This window comes from Microchirus variegatus, assembly GCF_963457635.1.
Source record: "Microchirus variegatus genome assembly, chromosome: 4".
NCBI classification, from domain to species: domain Eukaryota; kingdom Metazoa; phylum Chordata; class Actinopteri; order Pleuronectiformes; family Soleidae; genus Microchirus; species Microchirus variegatus.
Window position 1 is genome coordinate 35,533,111 of NC_139805.1, and position 18,326 is coordinate 35,551,436.

The following is an 18,326-nucleotide window of genomic DNA, read 5'->3' on the forward strand; positions in this document are numbered from 1 at the left end:
GGAGAGGAGACGACATAAGAGGGGAGACAGGGGATGAGACGGGACGTGAGAGGAGACAAGACAGGGGACAGGAGAGGAGACGGGACAGTGGACGGGAGAGGAGACGAGACCGTGGACGGGAGAGGAGACGAGATAGGGGACGGGAGAGGAGAAGAGACAGGGGACGGGAGAGGAGACGAGATAGGGGACGGGAGAGGAGACAGGAGATGAGATAGGGGACAGAAGAGAAGACAGGAGAGGAGACAGGGGACGGGAGAGGAGACAGGAGACGAGATAGGGGACAGGAGAGAAGACAGGAGAGGAGACAGGGGACGGGAGAGGAGACAGGGGATGAGACAGGGGACGGGACAGGAGAGGAGACAAGACAGGGGACGGGAGAGGAGACAGGAGAGGAGACGGGACAGGAGAGGAGACTAGACAGGGGACGGGAGAGGAGACAGGAGAGGAGACAGGGGACAGGAGAGGAGACAAGACAGGGGACGGGAGATGAGACGGGAGAGGAGACAAGACAGGGGACGGGAGAGGAGACAGGGGACGGGAGAGGAGAGGAGACGAGATAGGGGACTGGAGAGGAGACGAGACAGGGGACGGGAGAGGAGACGGGACAGGAGAGGAGACAAGACAGGGGACGGGAGAGGAGACAGGAGAGGAGACAGGGGACAGGAGAGGAGACAAGCTAGGGGACGGGAGAGGAGACAGGGGACAGGAGAGGAGACAAGACAGGGGACGGGAGAGGAGACGGGAGAGGAGACAAGACAGGGGACGGGAGAGGAGACAAGATAGGGGACGGGAGAGGAGACAGGGGACGGGAGAGGAGAGGAGACGAGATAGGGGACTGGAGAGGAGACGACATAGGAGGGGAGACAGGGGATGAGACGGGAAGTGAGACGAGACAAGACAGGGGACAGGAGAGGAGACGAGACAGTGGACGGGAGAGGAGACGAGATAGGGGACGGGAGAGGAGAAGAGACAGGGGACGGGAGAGGAGACGAGATAGGGGACGGGAGAGGAGACAGGAGAGGTGACAGGAGAGGAGACAGGAGAGGAGACAAGACAGGGGACGGGAGAGGAGACAAGACAGGGGACGGGAGAGGAGACAGGAGAGGAGACAGGACAGGGGACGGGAGAGGAGACAGGAGAGGAGACAAGACAGGGGACGGGAGAGGAGACAAGATAGGGGACGGGAGAGGAGACGAGATAGGGGACGGGAGGAGACGGGATGAGACAGGGGACGGGAGAGGAGACAAGACAGAGGACGGGAGAGGAGACGGGGTGAGACGGGGGATAGGAGACGAGACGGGGTCAGAAGACAAGATGGGGACGAGACAGGAGACAGGTGTCCTTTGAGTTGCAACACTGAAGTCTGAACACAATATTATGATTAATATGATCAGTCAGTTTGTTGTAACACGTCCACACGAGTTTCCAGAGTCTGGTTTTGGTCAAACTCAGAGAATCTGATCAGAATCATGTAAAGTCTAATTATTGTGTCTCACGTGCTCACATGTGTTCTGCTCCAGCCTCGTCCAGAGGACATTAAATATTAGAACCCCGTCATTAAAGAGCTCTGCTCCGTCTCAAACTCTCCACACTGACATTTTCCCAGGTTTCTTTTTTTTTTTTTTTGTTTCCAGCCCTGGGATGACGCTGGAGAAGCGGCTCGGAGCCCTTGAGCATGGCAGCGATCGTGGATCTGCCAACACAACCAGGCTCAGAGTAGAGAGAACAGAGGACATCTATTGTCTCTTGAAATGTCCCTGTCAGGTGTGTACTGTTGATAAACAGTGTGAAGTTCCGGGTAAAAATGAACTCTGATGTATCTACTATTCCTTCTCCAACAGCACCCTCGTGTGGCTGCATATGTCACTGCACATATATTTGAACCAATTCAAAGACGGACAGAGAGACACCTGTGGGTATTTTAGAGAATCTATGAGAATTCAGGAAAAACGGAGTCAATTTTTTGTAACTGATTAATATTTGCAGCTCAACTCAAAGTGTTAAATTTTGACTCTTTTTCTAAAAGATCTATGAGAAAGTAAAGATTAATCTGTGATATTTAAGTGGCATTCTTCTCTTACAGTTCCTAAAAATATCATATTAAAAGAAAAGGTAAACACAGAGTTGAGTTAGTACAGAAACATAAACACTGATTTCTTACCAAGGATAAATTTTGTTTGATGGGATTTATTTGAATTCTACAACTAAACGACAGACTTTACATTATCTCTGTGTAGAAGACGACAAAAGAGTGAACACAAGAGTTTTGTTGTGTGTGTTTTTTTTGTTTTTGTTTTTACCCCCGAAAACAATTAAATTATTCTTCGGCGAGACCCATAATTTAACGGAGATTTGGGGTGAAGTAACTGGAGAGGAATGAGGGGGAAAACTGTAAAAGCTCAAATTAAAATAGCTCTAAATCCGTGTCCGCGTGTGTGTCTGTCCTCTGTGGAGACACAGTGTCCACTCACCTCCGTCCACGTAGTTCAAGTCTCTCCCTGCAAAGACTGTTGAATTTAAAAAATCACAGTCCAGTTCTCTGAGGAGACACAAGCTTCACGAGTGTGTGTGTGTGTACTGGGTCTGCAGAAAGACAACGACTGGAATCCTGCTTGGATCTGGACTCCAGATCCTGAGTGGAGGTGGAGGTGGAGGTGATGGAGAAGACGAGAAGGTCGTAGAGGATTCACTCAGCGGGCGGAGCCTCCGGAGGTTCACGATTCACTGAGAAGAGAGGATAAAGTGAGATTGTGTGTTTTTTTTTTTGTAAATCCTCTGGATTCACAGATCTCTCTCGCTCTCGTACCTTCCTCTCGCGCCTTCATGCGAGCGACAAAGTTGTAGCTCTTGTTCCTGCGGTAGTTCTCGTACGGGTCGTCCAGCGACACGCCCACGCCTTTGTACTGGTCCCACTTGTCCCGGATGTCTCCTCCTTTGATCGGGTCCTGGATTCCCTGCTCTTTAGCGCCGAGGCCGCCTGAGCCGCTCCATCCTGCAGCAAAAGAGACGAAACACAACGACTGCATCACATCAGCTCATGATGAGGTTTCACTGACGGGAAGATATTCACATTAAAGACGCTGAAACATCAGAGAACGTGTTTAAATCGTCAAAATATGAACAAAATAGTTGATTGTTTACTTAATAATGAATTAACCCGTTCATTTTCGTGATTTTCTTTGTAATGTAGTGCAAAGAAAACAGGATTTGTTCACATTTAAGACACTGAAAAAAAATCAGAGAACGTGTTTAAATAGTTACAAAAAGACTCAAAATATTAACAAAATATATGATTATTTATTTAGTAATCAGTTAATAAGTGATTGATCCTTGTTGACAAAGGTGTTTAGTCCATAAAAAGACAGTTTTCATGATTTTCTTTGTTATGTGGAACAAAGAAAACAGGATTTCATCACATTAAAGACACTGAAAAATCAGAGAACGTGTTTAAATCTTTAAAAAAGACTCAAAATATTAACAAAATATATGACTATTTATTTAGTAATCAATTTATAAGCGATTACCCCTACATCAAAGGTGTTTAGTCCATAAAAAGACAGTTTTGATGATTTTCTTTGTTATGTGGAACAAAGAAAACAGGATTCATCACATTTAAGACACTGAAAAATCAGAGAACTTGCTTCAATTATTAAAAAACTGATCAAATTGATGAATAAAACAGTTGACTTTTAATTAATAAGTGATTAATTGTTGTAGCCAATTTTTTTAGTCCATAAAAAGACAGTTTTCGTGATTTTTTTTGTTATGTTGTGCAAAGAAAACAGGATTTGTTCACATTAAAGAAGAGGAAAAATCTGAGAATTTGTTTAAATCATTAAAAAAAAGACTCAAAACCATCAAAATATTGACAAAATGTATGACTATGTATTTAGTAATCAATTAATAAGCAATTAATTGTTGTAGTCAAAGGTGTGTAGTCCATAAAAAGACTGTTTTCATGATTTCCTTTGTTATGTGGGACAAAGAAAACAGGATTCATCACATTTAAGACACTGAAAAATCAGAGAACTTGCTTCAATTATTAAAAAACTGATCAAATTGATGAATAAAACAGTTGACTTTTAATTAATAAGTGATTAATTGTTGTAGCCAATTTTTTTAGTCCATAAAAAGACAGTTTTCGTGATTTTTTTTGTTATGTTGTGCAAAGAAAACAGGATTTGTTCACATTAAAGAAGAGGAAAAATCTGAGAATTTGTTTAAATCATTAAAAAAAGACTCAAAACCATCAAAATATTGACAAAATGTATGACTATGTATTTAGTAATCAATTAATAAGCAATTAATTGTTGTAGCCAAAGGTGTTTAGTCCATAAAAAGACTGTTTTCATGATTTCCTTTGTTATGTGGGACAAAGAAAACAGGATTTGTTCACATTAAAGAAGCATAAAAATCTGAGAACTTGCTTCAATTATTAAAAAAACTGATCAAATTGATGAATAAAACAGTTGCTTATTGAATTAATAAGTGATTAAATGTTGCAGCTCAAGTTGTTTGGTCCATAAAAAGCCAGAAAATGCAGAAATATTTGGCAAAATGATTCTATTTTTATCCACAAGGCAAAATAATTCAGTTTTTTTTTTTAATATTCAGTTATTTGTCTATAAAAACAGCCAAATAATAGACTGCAGCCCTACATTAAATAAATAGTCATTTATTAATTGTCTTGAAATGCAAGGAATTATTATTATTATTCTTTTTCTGCCAAATAAATCACATTTTTGAGGCCTTTCTCAGGCCCCAAAACATACAGATTATTGCGACCGCATCAATCCTTGTGAAAATGGACCTATTTCAATGGTTTGGTGAAAAAGCATGGAAAATTAAAAGTGGGAGGGGCTAAAAAGTGACGCAAAACAAGTGCTCGTAGGTCCTCCCGTGACGGGTTTAATTCTTGCTTGCAAACTAAACTTCCAGTTTGAATGAAACAAATGAAAAAAGCAAACGTACCCATCTTCATGAGCAGCTGATGTCCCTTGTTCTCCTCTCCTAACCTGGAATCTGGGACCACTTTAGACGATGGAGCAGCAGCACCAGCAGCACCAGCAGCACCAGCAGCAGCAGCAGAAGAAGAGGAAGAAGGCGTCGCTGTTGTGGAGCTGCACAGAGCAAGAGAGAGAGTCTAAGACGGACGAAGACGAGCGTGAAATCATCTCAGGAGAGCGACTGTGGACTTACCGAGGGGAGGAGCTACGAGACTTGGCTCCGCGGCGTCTCTTCGAGGGCGAACGTGATCTGGACCTGGAGCGAGAGCGACTCCGAGACGACCTGGATCTGCTCCTGGATCTAAACGCAAGGAAGCGTTTCGGACGTTACAAGCACACATCTGAACAACAAGCAAGAGCAAATCTGTGCACGTTTTCACCGACCTGGATCGCGAGTAGGAGCGCGAGCGGCTGCGCGAGCGAGAACGCGACGAGCGCGATCGCGACCTGGACGACTTCGAAGAGCGAGAGCTGGAGCGAGACGAGGACCTCCCTCTGCTCTGAGAACGACTCCTGGAGCGACTGCCTCCACGAGTGCTGGAAACAAAACAAACGAGTCGAATCGGTTTAAAAGATTCAAATCTCTTTAATCTTACTCCAGACGTCGTCCTCTCCAGATTAGAGACCGACCTGTTGCGTTTCTCCTGGTCTTTTTTCCTCCTGGCTCTCATCTTGGCTCTGAAGAACTCGTACAGGCCGTTCTGCTCCCAGCCTTCACTGATGGACCGACAGAACACAGGTCATCATCTCCTCCATCATCTACGGTCTAACAGTGCCACCTAGTGGACGTTTTAGCAACTAGCGCGCGTACCTGTTCCGAGGACGATCATGGGAGGGAGGGCTGTAGAAAGCCTCGACAGCAGCGAGCAGCCGATCACTGGGAGGCATCGGAGGAGGCAGTCTGATGTCTTTGGGGTCCAGAGGTTTGTAATCACAGTCCTCCAGCTGAGCGGGAGACAGAAGATTCTATTAATGAATGCTCTTATAACGTCATTTCTAATCTAATCTAACCTAATCTAATCTGTTTCAGTTCAACAACTGAAGATAGCCGTGACCTCCATGACTGAGAACCTTCACAGGTCAACAAATACAGGGTTTTAGTCCTTATATTGAGCCAATTTCCCCCTTTTTTCACCTCCAATAATAAAATATATTATAATTGTATGTATTATATTATAAAATATGACAGTTTAATGATGATGACAAAAAAAATCTTCAGTGACAAGTTATTTAAAGGCGCCATATGTAAGAATGTGGCTAAAAACAGTCACTACGCTCAAATTCAAAATACTGGGGTCTTTTAGGTTTCATTTTCTCCAACATTTTAGCTCAGATCTGGCAACCCGTGGTCGCTCGGCAGCTGAGACTCTACTGACTGCGATGATCGGTAGACGGCGGTAGGTGGCGCCACTTGACAAAACATGATTTGCAGTCTGCAAAATATATTTTTTAATGCAAATATTTTGTCTGTACTGTTGTTGTTGGTGAGTTCAGTTTGTTATATGAACATTATTCCTGAGTATCTGTGACATATTAGGAGGATTTTATGGCCAGTTGCTTTAGATTTATTACATAATGCACCTTTAACGACACCAATGGTCTATTTCTCCAATCTACGTTTTATGTCTGCACAGTATTTCAATAAACAATAATGTATAAACTAAATATTAAATACGTGCCACAGACAGTGAAAAACAACAGCTTTTGGATGAAAAAATAAAGTTTTTGTGACTTTTTAAGGAACGTTTATGAAGCTTCCGAGGACAAAAATGTCTAGTTTTTTAAAATAACTTAATAAATAATAATCGGCAAATGCTGGTTAATTGGCCCAACTCATTAATGATTATACCTTTGTTTATTAGTTAGTGTTAGCCTTCATCCAGCCAGTGTTGGTGCTTAATTAAGTTATTAAAATGCATCATAAAGTAACCACTTAATATCAAGTTTGTTTCGCTTAATTTACAGATTAATTTGCTTCATAAAAACATCTATTATTGTGAAGACTTTTATTTTGAAATGCTGCGAATTATCGACACAAATATCATTTCTGTTATCATTTAAATGGACTTACCTTTACGAGCGGGGCCATGAGTCCAGCGGGCAGATCAAAGTACGGCACGTTTGGCACCAGGCTCGGGTCGTCCTGGGCCGGAGGCTGCGGTCGGTGGCGTACGTGAGGCGAGTGGCCGTTAAAGCCGGGTGGCGGTGGGCCAAAATCTTGGTGCTGGCCGCCTCCTCCTCCTCCTCCACCACCACCTCCTCCTCCACCACCGCCGCCACCGCCGCCACCACCACCTCCACCACCACCGCCGCCCCAAGGAGGATGCTCCGCCCCCATACCGGGCGGTGGGAGCCTCTGGTTGGGATGGTGGTGAGGAGGAGGAGGACCGGGCATTTCTGAGCAAAACAAAAGGAGAACACGGCTCAGAATCGCGGAGCGTTAAACGTTTTTGATAAATAACTTTTCTCTGTCCTCTCACCTCCGGGGAATTCTCCCTGAGGGAAGTCAAAGCGGTGCTGCGTGTACGGCGGCCGGTCGAAGTGGTGTCTGGGAGGGAAGTCGTCCTGCATGAATCGCGGAGGGAAGCGTCCGAAGTTGTGCGGCGGCGGCGGCGGCTGGTTGAACGGCGGAGGCTGCTGGTGGGGAGGGAAGGGGCCTCGGAAATGGGGAGGTCTCTGAGGAACAGCAGCAGTGAGAAAACACCGTTATAATGTTTGTTTCTGTGCCTTTGATTCATGAAGTATCTCAAACTGGAACAAATCTGATGGTTCAGTCAATAAAAAACATCTTTCCTGAAGCCCATGTATCTAGAAACATGTCCTCTAAAGGTGGAGATGCACTCTATCACCAGTAAATACAAATACTGACCTGCATGCGTGGAGGAAACGGCGGCTCCCTCTGGCCCCAGGGAGGCTGGTCAGGCTGGTTCCCCCATGGCGGCTGCTGGTCAAACGAGTTCCAAGGACCCGGTTCGGAGCCACCCGGTCCACTCCAGGGCCCGCCTTCTCTGGGCGGACCTCCGCTCCAGTTGCCCTGGTCCCTCTGGTCGTTCCACATCCCCTCGTGACTGTTCCACGGCGGGCAGGGAGGGGGAGGTTGGTTTGGGTCGAAGGGAGGCTGCGGGGGAGGGGGAGAGAGAAAGGGGAAGGGGCATGAGGACCGACTCTGACTCGTCTTTAGATGAGAGGGAAACTACATGTCCAGGGTGGATTTTGAGCCAAAATGGTTTTACTGTTACTGAGGTGGAGGGAGTTGCCAAGATTTGATCTTCAGTAAGAAGTAAAAGAGTGAGAAGATGGTGAGAGGGCTTAAGAAAGTCACTAAGTAAGAAAGTAAGTAAGTAAGAGAGAAAGAAAGAAAATAAGAAAGTAAGAGAGAAAGAAAGAAAGAAAATAAGTAAGAAAGAAAAAAATAAGTAAGTAAGAAAATAAGTAAGAAAGAAGATAAGTAAGAAAGAAAGAAAATAAGTTAGAAAAAAGATAAGTAAGTAAGAAAGAAGATAAGTAAGAAAGAAAATAAGTAAGAAAGAAGATAAGTAAGAAAGAAGATAAGAAAATAAGTAAGAAAGAAAGAAAATAAGTAAGAAAAAAAAAAACAAGTAAGAAAGAAGATGGATGTCTTTACCGGCTGATTGGGGTTCCAGGGGCCCATGTGCTGGGGGTCATACCACCCAGGCTTGTTGGGGGGGATATCTGAGGGTCCACTGGTGTTGCCGGGCTCCTGTGTTCTGGAGGAAGCTCCATCAAAGTCCCCTGAAGGAGGACCTGACATGGCGGGCTTCACATCTGCACGACACACAATACATGTGGTTTTTAACATTTAATATCTCACTAAAATGCGCGGTTGCACATGTGTGTGGTTGTGAGAGTCTTCTCACCAGCTTGTGTGGCCATAGGTGGAGGTTTCTCAGGCTCACTGGGAGCAGCTAACTGTGGTACAGGGACAGGCTGAGGCTGAGGCTGCTGCTGCTGCTGCTGCTGCTGCTGCTGCTGCTGCTGCTGCTGCTGCTGCTGCTGCTGCTGCTGCTGCTGGGGCTGATGCTGCTGCTGCTGGGGCTGATGCTGCTGCTGCTGCTTCAGGCTGACGACAAACTCGTCGTGCTGGGTCTTCAGAGTCTGGATCTGCTGCTGGAAGGCCAGCTGGATGGGCTGCACCACCGCAGCGTACTCTGTTATCAGAGACGCCTGAGGGAGAGGAACGAGGAAGAGGAAGTGTGAGTGAGAGTCAAGTACCATGACACCAGTTATTTACTTATCTCCATTATGGAGAGAACGGAAAAGGTGAATTTAAGTCAAAAAGTTCAATATTTTAGTTCAAAACATGGAGATCACATCTCCGTATGTCCTTACATACTGTATATTACATCATGTGGTTTTAGGAAACACACAAACCTGATAGGAATCACCCACAGTGACATAAAAAATTTGATTTTGAGGGTAAATTAAAAGCTCTTAGTCTGGTGCTGATCCACTCACGTGATACTGGCCGAGGCCCAGAGCTGGATTCTGGAGCTGCTGGATGGTCTCGTCGTCAAAGTAACCGTTCTTCTCCCACAACTGCAGCAACTGAGGAGCAGGACATGGAATTACACATTTAATATAAAAATATAGATATATATATATAATCTGTCGAGTTAAAGAAGCTGGCCTGTTTACCCGTGTGATCTTCTGCTGCTTCTCTTCCTCCACAGCCAGGAAGCTGGTGCAGTAGATGGGAACCACCACTTTCTGTATGGCTGCCAGTAAATCCTTCTGCTGCTTCCTCTGGCTGAGAGAAGACATTACAAATAACACATTATTCTCATTTATTACATACAAAGATACATAATCCATCTTTTATTAAAGCCCCAAATTAACTTCACCGGTGACTGGCATAGTGTATTGTCAATTTAATTCTTTTTATAGTTAATAAAGTATTATTTTTTATTGTGTTTAAGGACTTATTTGGTTTAAGTAGACCCTTACCTGTCAGAGAAAACATGTCGTGCCTTTTTTTTTCTATTTATTATGTAATATGTATATAGAGAGGTTATTCTAAAAGTAACGCAATAGACAATTGACATAGAATACAGATGTTGGGACTTTTTTGCCAATCGTGTCTTTATAAATGTGTGTTTTCATCGAAATGAGTGTACCAGTGATGGAGGACGTCATTGGTCAAATAGATGAGGTGTAGGCGGAGCTCAAAATGCGCCCCGTCGGCGGTGATGCGGTTGCGGAGATGCGACGTCATCACGTCGCAGTGCTGCGCGCCCTTGGCGTTGGTGAACATCCAGTTTTTCCCAGCCTTAAAAAAACACAACAAAACAAAAATAAAACAAATTAATGAGATTATTCTTATACGCTCACTCATCATCTCTTACTTACTAAAGACAGAAAAGTCTTACAGAGATGGCGTCTTTGGTGCACGTGTCTATGATGGGCTGCAGCAGGTTGTCAAACTCGGTGACGTCCAGGTGAGTTTCCTGCAGCACCTTCTGCGTCTGCTGCTCCATCGCCAGAGCGATCGCCGCCGTCACTTGCTCCTGCCTGAGCGAGTGCAGATGCTGCTCCTGCTGCTGCAGATTCCACAGACTCTGCTGGACGAGCTCGTCGATGGAGGGCGCGGCGGGCGGAGGGATGGGGAGCGGAGCGATCATCGGCATGGACAGAGGAGGGATGTCGAGCACGTCTTTAGCGCCAGGGTTGTACATATCTGCAAAATAGCACAGCAGCAGGAAAAAAAAAGAGATGCACAATTTTGATTTCAGGGCTCAGGTTGTGTGAAGATCCAAAGATAAACCATATAAACATGGTAGATAATGATATTATTCCTATCAAAGTGACCTGTAAAGGTCGAATAAGATGTAATGGTTCCACAGCAATGATTTGCCCAGCAACAAAGCAAAAGAGTGAAGAGAACTCTTTTGAAAACATGCAGTCAGCATCAAAATAATCATTAAAAAAAATCAGTGTTTCATTGTGTATCCTCTGGCAGCCACGTTCATAGTGAGACAACCTATGCGTTTCAAGTTCTTTATCATTTCCAGGGCTCACATATTTATAATAACTTCAAAACAGCAAACAAATGTAATGAAAAAAACACAAAGTCACTTTCCAACCCTTTGAATTCATCTGCCAACACCTGGCTCCAAATCAATAAATACCTTCAGGTTTATATTCCTCCCCATCGTGGGCAGAGGGATCTAAGTGGAGAAAAGCAAACTTTAATGCAGTGCACTGGTTCTTCTTCACAAGTCACAGAATCAGCCACAACTCTCCCATCACCTGAGAACGGAAAATATTAGTATATAAACCGTAATTTTACAAAAAAAAATAGACGGGGTCCAGGTCTGGTTTCCTCTGTCAATCAGAAGGTAAGAATATATTAAACAGCCAGCAGGAGCAGCAGGACGGCTCTTCTAAGTAGGAAAAGTCCAGCTGAGAGGATATCTGTGGTTAAAGATCAGCTTCTTATTCTCTGGTAAATGGTTTTAATCACTTCTTCTACAGAACATGAGGTAGCTCATGTGCTTGAGGCTGAAAATATGGGTCCACAACTGAGCAGGTTTGTCCGTGGTTTCCATGGAGGCCCCAGGCGTGTTCAAACACTTCAATCCCATTCCTACTGAGAACCCTTTCCAGGCTACCTGGGTAAATACTAATGGTCCTTTTCCATTATACAGTTCTAGCATCCTTGACCCTACTCTCTTGTTTTTTGTTAAGTGGTGTTTTGTTTAAACACTAAAATGTGATGTAATCAGAGAGTGTCGTCACTGAAATGACGACATAGTTACACAAAATGCGTAACTATCAGAACTATCCTAAAAATCCATGAAAACAGGCATTAATCTCCAAAATTTAACAATTGAAATCTCTAAAATATCAATATTTAACAGAGGAGTCTGGTGTATTTAGTCAAAAGCCAACAATCGTGAGCCGAATCATAAACCGTTGAGTTTATTTTTTTTTGATTCTAATGATTCAGCAGAACGAAAACAACTGCTTAGAGTCGAGCCGAGTAGTGCTAGAACTGTATAATGGAAAAGCTCCATAAGTGGGCGTGGCCTTTGAGTGGGTCAATGACGCAGGTCCCATGTGGTTTCAGTAACACGGGCCCTACATGTAAAGGTTATATAAATAAACACAAAAACAAGTCTACTGCAAAAAGAACACATTTAAATGACGTGTGAAAGTCAGTCTGGTCTCCGGCCAAACAGGAAACAAACGTTTTCTCTACATTGGTAAACAAACTGTCCTAAATAGACATTGCTCTGCTGTATGTATGATCGTCAGTATCAAATGAACCAAACATCCCACCAACATAACTCAGCTATATCGAGAGCATCATCATCACGGTGGTGGAATGTCCTCTTAACTACATACGCTGCTGTTGCGCCATGGCCAGCTTGCACTTGTAGTAGCTGAAGTAATCTCCTCCAAACAGAAAGGAGAACTTGGGGTTGTCCTTCTGCTTCTCCATCGTCATCTTCTCAAACTCGGGCCCGTTTCGAGCGACAAACTGGGCCAGTTTGTCGATGACGTTCCTCAGCTCTTGATCTGCAGCAGTAAACAAGATAAATACGGTCAGAGCAGTGAGAGTCAGATGTTACAGTGATTTAATTTTGGAACTCTTTTTGCATTTAGTTGCATCCTTAAATTGTTTGTATAACTTTGTTGTGGCACATGGTCCACGTTAATTAATTGATTTAATTGACATTGGACATTATATATTCAAGAATTTTTTTTTGCAAATGATATATACATGTATATATACATATACACATATATATATATACACACACACACACACATATATACACATATACACACACACACACACATATATATATATATATAAATAAATATATATATGTGTGTGTGTATATATATATATGTGTATATATATATATGTGTGTATATATATACACACATATATATATATATACATACACATATATATATATACACACACACATATATATATACACACATATATATATATACACACACACATATATACACACACACACATATATATATATATATACACAAACACATATATACACACACATTTAAGGATGCAACTAACGATTATTTTCATTATCAATTTTAAATTTGCAAATTTAGCATTAATAATATCTTTAGTTAAAGACCATCTACATACTGGTGTATTAACCTTTACAGGAAGATAACTAAAATATCTTGATAATTACCAGTGCTGCTAATTTAGGGAAGATGTGGCATAAATCGTATATGGGGTAGTGGTCTAATAAATGTGTTTATATATTGTATATAAAATATCGTCATATCGGATATCGGCAAAGGGTCCAATACTGTCCATCACCTTAGTTGCAGCCCTACTATAGTATATCATACACATACATTTATTAATAACATTGCTTCAATACTAATTACTAAATTACTAATGAAGAATTCAATAGTTATAATACTTTCAAAATAAGGGTAAAAACTCTAAATAACCGGTAGAAATATCGCCAGGCATAATCATGGGCAAAATGCGCAACAGCGGTTGGCTAGCTAGGTCTGCACTGTTCTCTTATTTTTATAAACCGTTAATCATAAAAACAACATTGTTGTAAACACATTTAGTCACTGACGTTACTAGTTTTATCCTCGGTGCTAAATGCAGCGCTTACGTGAGCTGCCCGTGTTATAAACAGCAGAAACCAGACCACAGTTAGCATGGATGCTAACCACCGCTCAATGGAAGCCAACACCACATCGCTGCACCGTAAACTGCTCACCTTCGGGGGCGGTGGGTAAATCCATGATTGACTCGAGTCACAGCGACGCCGCTGAACCGACGAAAATGTCCCCGAAAAAGGAGACAATTTGTTGCGTATTCCGTTAAACGATCAGGAAAAAAAATACACACACTCCTCCTCGCATTTCCAATGTGAAACACACCGGAAGAACTCATATACAGAAACAGCGCCACGGCAAAAGAGCTGTTGTGTGAGACGTCACAGCGCCACCTGTGGTCAGGCGGGGGAAATAAGAAAAAAATATTAAAATGTGGATTTTTTTTGGTTTAGTTTAGTTTATTACAGTTTATTTATATACATAACAAATATACGGAGCCCCGGACATGACATGGTTAAAAAAAAAGCAAAATACTATTCCGTGGCCACAAAATACTATTTTAAATAGTATTTCAATTTACAATTTACTTTTTTTTTTTTTTTTTACCATGTCATGTCCGGAGCTCCGTACAAATCCTATCTTTACACAAGTGAGAAATACATGTACAATATCTAATGTTCAATCCTTATTTGTACTGAAAATATGAAGCCCATACTGTATAGTAACAGTCTATAATGTACATGTACAATGTAATCTACTTCAACTTTTTATAGTCTTATTGTTAATATCTATATATTTTGTACTTTCACAGATGTGGAAATGCATGTTTGTAATTTAATATCTTTATATTTGCTGCTGTGATGTCAATTTCCCCACTGAGTACTATGTTATCTTATGTTATCTATACCGGAGTTAGCTATACAGCTAATTTGCACTTGTGGTGTTATTTGAAGTAGACTTTGACTAAAGAGTAAAGGATGTAAACACAGAATTAATGTGAATGTTTTTAAAAACATCAAGTTCCACAACTCCAGCCCAGTAGGTGTCAGTAAAGCAGCAATAAGCCGGTTTGCCAAACTTAAGGAGTAGAAGAAGAAAAAGCGGAAGTTGTCGCTCGCTGTATCGGGGCGCGTGCACCACTGCAGTAGTGGCAGACTGGTGAAGTAGCTGTCAGACCTGAACCCGGAGTTCCTCCTGTTGAGGTATTTTTTGCTGTGTTTTCACTCTTACATGTTGGTTTTTGTGGGTTAACGTTATGACTGTGTGATTTTTAAGCTGAAAGTTTACTACATATATATATTTATTTTAGCCGAGGAAGCTAACAGTTAGCCTGAGCCGGGTCAGGCTTTCGTAACCTCAGCTGGTGGACACACTGGTTTGGTTTGAAACGTGGCTTCCACATCTGTTATGTGACCTGAGACAAGGACGGACTCACTGAAATAAACCATACATTACCTTTATTTTTCATTTTCACTCTTACTTTTACAAACTTCCCTGTGTAATTGTATAGTAATAACAATAACAACAATGCTAAAAACAAACCCATATTGTTTACAGATGTTATTATTGTCCTACAGTTACGTCACAATACAGTTTTATTGAAATGTATTTATTAGGAATAACCTAATATTGTTTTATTGTTTGTTCTTAGGTCTATTATGTCACAGGTTTGAACGTCTTATTTATTTATCTCTGATGTACAGCACATTGTTTCAGCTGATGTTTTTAAAGTGCTTTATAAATGAAGTTGGATTGGATTGAAAAAACTTTATTTATAAGATGAGTAAACAATAACACCAGTGCTGGAAAAACTAAGAATAAAAATACAAAAAATTAAACTGAACAGAGAAAGTTAAACGGCTGAGACTAACAATTACTTTGAGTATTATTATTTTGTTGAATAATTTAGTACTTTTTTGGAGCCGAAAATGTTGAAAAATGCCGATTGTTGTTTCTCAAAACTCAAAATAATGATTGAGTAATTGTTGCAGCCTGTCCAAATAACAAAAACAGTGCAAATATCACACACAAATACCTAGATTATTAAATATTATAGTATATTATTCATATTGGCTCAATATATGGACTAAAGCTGCTAAAAAAAGGATTTAAAACTTTTTTTTTTCTTTTACTATATGAGCTTGTAGTACTTAGTACTTGTGTACTCTGTGTACTGTGTACTGTGTACTATGTGTTTGACTTCTCTCTCTTTCTGTGTAGCAGAATGGCCAGTTTGGAGCAGGTGGACACAATAGGACAGGTTCTGGTGGACCCAGGACTGAACCTGACCCGGCGGTTCAGAGCCTTGTTTACCCTGAGGAACCTGGGAGGTAAATGTCCATAACATGTCATAACCAGTGGTTTGCAAACACTGGCTTGGGACCTTCACGTGGATCATAGGAGGGTTTTTTTTAACTGCGTGAACTCATTAAAGCTGTGACTCTCAGGCGCTGAAGCCATAAATTGGATCAGTAAGGCGTTCGCGGACGAGTCTGCGCTGCTGAAGCATGAACTGGCTTACTGTCTGGGTCAGATGCAGGACAAACAGGCCATCCCGACTCTGACCGCCGTCCTCAAAGACGTACAGCAGGAGCCCATGGTTCGACACGAAGCAGGTGAATATAGACACAGCTTACTTCAACCTTCAAATCATGTCTCCAGAGATTATTTCTGCTCACTGTGCAACTTCTGCCTGTGTTTGTGTTTGTAGGAGAGGCTCTGGGAGCGATTGGTGATCCTGTGGTTCTGGATCTACTGAAAGAGTACAGCCAGGACCCGGTCATTGAGGTAAGAACTTAACATGAATTCAATATTAATCCACTTTTACTTTTCTTAAGGTTTGAGACATTTAGAGATACCCAAGTACCGGTACAGTTTAAGTGTAGTTGGTCCCTGTACCCGCGTCAGGTTGCAGAAACCTGTCAGTTGGCCGTTCGTCGCCTGGAGTGGCTGCAGAACGGTGGAGAGAAACAGTTGGAAGAAGAGCGCACAGATAAGAGTCCGTACCTCTCCGTAGACCCGGCTCCTCCTTCAGCGAGCAAGAGCGCCTCAGAGCTGCGCAGCGTCCTCCTCGACGAGACACTGCCGCTGTTTGAACGATACCGCGCCATGTTTGCTCTGCGCAACCTGGGCAGCGAGGAGGCCGTGCTGGCACTGGGAGACGGTAAGATCATCGTGTTACAAACGATTACGGAGCATTTCTGATAAATGTGAGTGATCATGACACCCTCGGTCTCCAGGCCTGCAGTGCTCGAGCGCCCTGTTCCGTCACGAGATCGGCTACGTCCTGGGTCAGATGCAGCACCCGGCGGCCGTCCCGTCCCTGCGCGCCGCCCTGGAGCGACCCGAGGAGAACCCCATGGTGCGGCACGAGGCGGCCGAAGCCCTGGGCTCCATCGGCAAAGACGACTGTCTGAGCGTGCTGCAGCGTTACCGCGGAGACGAGGAGCGCGTCGTCAAGGAGAGCTGCGAGGTGGCTCTGGACATGCTGGAGCACGAGAACAGCGGACAGTTCCAGTACGCGGACGAGCTGGCCAGGCTACAGGGTTAGCGGTGGTTAACGGGACTGTGACTCTGAATCACTGGGACAATTCAAGGAAATGGAAAAAGAGCTCCAATTATAACGAGAGTGAGCTCGTAGCTGTGTGGGATGAGGGTGTTTCTGTGTTTTCTCTCATCTCAAAGATACTGCTGCATTCAGATGGAGAAACGTTCTAATTTTGTTTTTTTCCCCCCCTTTTTTGTCTTATTTGCTCACGTTTTTATCTCGCCTTACAGCTCAATGTTAACATCTCTTGTTTTTTCTTTTAAACTTCAATTTTTTTGTGACTTTTTTTAAGACAGAACTACTGTGTTTAAACCAGTTGGAGGGAATGATTAAATTCGACTGCCTTTAGGAAGCGGCTCGTTTGACATCACTGAATCATGATCATGTGACAGGTTGGACTGTTTTGCACGGAACAGCAATATATATATTTTTCTATTCAGTTCTAATGGTGCAGTACCTGTTCAAAAAAAGCCTAAAAACAACTGAATCAGGAGAAAAGAATGCAACACCCCAGGTTCAGGTCTGACCACCTCAGAGTGATGTTGAAAGACCAGAAACACCTGATCAGTCACTGAGGATGTATTGCATAACACCTGGGACCTGTAGGTTATGTTTGTCAACAATATTACAGACCACTGTATTGACGTATAAACGCTTAATAAAGCCAACAGATGACTCGTCTTAATGTTAATGAATGGGTTTGATGGAGCTGCTGCGACGATTACTCGATTAATCTCCAACAATTTGAATAAGAAATTCAAGAATTTGGTTAAAAATCACACTTCATTTACTCCTCAGAACTCTTTGTCAGAATTGTGACTTAAATCAGATTTATTTTTTGGAATTCTGGAGGATTCGGTGAAAAAGTTGTAATTCTGCACAAAAAAACCCAAATAAAACAATTTGGGAATTAAAGTATTTGAGACTGAAATCAGAATTCTAATCCTCTTCTGTAAATAAAGAAACCAAGTAAGTGTCAGACAGAGGTGGAACTACGACGATTAAATGTTTAGGAATCACACAAAAAACACCGCCATCTTAAATGTGATATTGAATTTATTATTTAAAAAAAGTGTTAACATTAATACATCATTATTTTTTTCCCTTACACCTTCCATAATCAAAAATATTAAATCTATTTTTAAAAAAGACCTAGAATTAATAAATGGTGATAGTTCAGAGCTGCA

General features: G+C 42.5%; 2 protein-coding genes across 4 annotated transcripts; one reads left to right on the forward strand and one right to left on the reverse strand.

Moving 5' to 3' along the window:
- Positions 1 to 2,167: 2,167 nt before the first annotated feature.
- On the reverse strand, positions 2,168 to 13,889 carry cherp (calcium homeostasis endoplasmic reticulum protein). Of its 2 annotated transcripts, XM_083887636.1 has the most exons (19): positions 13,754 to 13,889; positions 12,372 to 12,545; positions 11,153 to 11,191; positions 10,394 to 10,701; positions 10,142 to 10,293; positions 9,663 to 9,774; positions 9,483 to 9,572; positions 8,885 to 9,191; positions 8,632 to 8,792; positions 7,876 to 8,124; positions 7,487 to 7,682; positions 7,078 to 7,403; positions 5,818 to 5,951; positions 5,637 to 5,723; positions 5,391 to 5,543; positions 5,200 to 5,307; positions 4,972 to 5,120; positions 2,807 to 2,992; positions 2,168 to 2,724 (listed from the first exon to the last, which is right to left on the reverse strand). In XM_083887636.1, the coding sequence occupies exons 1-19, from the start codon at positions 13,776 to 13,778 to the stop codon at positions 2,687 to 2,689; spliced, it is 2,994 nt and encodes a 997-aa protein (XP_083743762.1). In that variant the 5' UTR covers positions 13,779 to 13,889; the 3' UTR covers positions 2,168 to 2,686. The 2 variants fall into 2 exon arrangements, with proteins under 2 accessions (XP_083743762.1, XP_083743763.1); XM_083887637.1 differs by lacking the exon at positions 11,153 to 11,191.
- An 860-nt stretch (positions 13,890 to 14,749) lies between these two features.
- On the forward strand, positions 14,750 to 17,682 carry dohh (deoxyhypusine hydroxylase/monooxygenase). 2 transcript variants are annotated; one of them, XM_083888582.1, is made up of 6 exons: positions 14,750 to 14,794; positions 15,816 to 15,922; positions 16,040 to 16,207; positions 16,303 to 16,379; positions 16,500 to 16,755; positions 16,832 to 17,682. In XM_083888582.1, the coding sequence occupies exons 2-6, from the start codon at positions 15,817 to 15,819 to the stop codon at positions 17,140 to 17,142; spliced, it is 918 nt and encodes a 305-aa protein (XP_083744708.1). In that variant the 5' UTR covers positions 14,750 to 14,794; position 15,816; the 3' UTR covers positions 17,143 to 17,682. The 2 variants fall into 2 exon arrangements, with proteins under 2 accessions (XP_083744708.1, XP_083744707.1); XM_083888581.1 differs by having other exon boundaries at positions 14,764 to 14,794; positions 15,813 to 15,922.
- Positions 17,683 to 18,326: the final 644 nt, after the last annotated feature.

What these genes read in the sequence shown, in the direction of transcription:
- dohh (XM_083888582.1), top strand. Translation starts at nt 15,817, where the DNA reads ATGGCCAGTTTGGAGCAGGTGGACACAATAGGACAGGTTCTGGTGGAC. An exon ending in CATGGTTCGACACGAAGCAG is followed by an intron (nt 16,208 to 16,302) that starts GTGAATATAGAC and finishes TTGTGTTTGTAG; the next exon opens with GAGAGGCTCTGGGAGCGATT. An exon ending in GCCAGGACCCGGTCATTGAG is followed by an intron (nt 16,380 to 16,499) that starts GTAAGAACTTAA and finishes TACCCGCGTCAG; the next exon opens with GTTGCAGAAACCTGTCAGTT.
- cherp (XM_083887636.1), bottom strand. Translation starts at nt 13,778, where the DNA reads ATGGATTTACCCACCGCCCCCGAAG. An exon ending in TCAGGGAGAATTCCCCGGAG is followed by an intron (nt 7,404 to 7,486) that starts GTGAGAGGACAG and finishes TGTTTTGCTCAG; the next exon opens with AAATGCCCGGTCCTCCTCCT. An exon ending in TCATGGCCCCGCTCGTAAAG is followed by an intron (nt 5,952 to 7,077) that starts GTAAGTCCATTT and finishes TCTCCCGCTCAG; the next exon opens with CTGGAGGACTGTGATTACAA.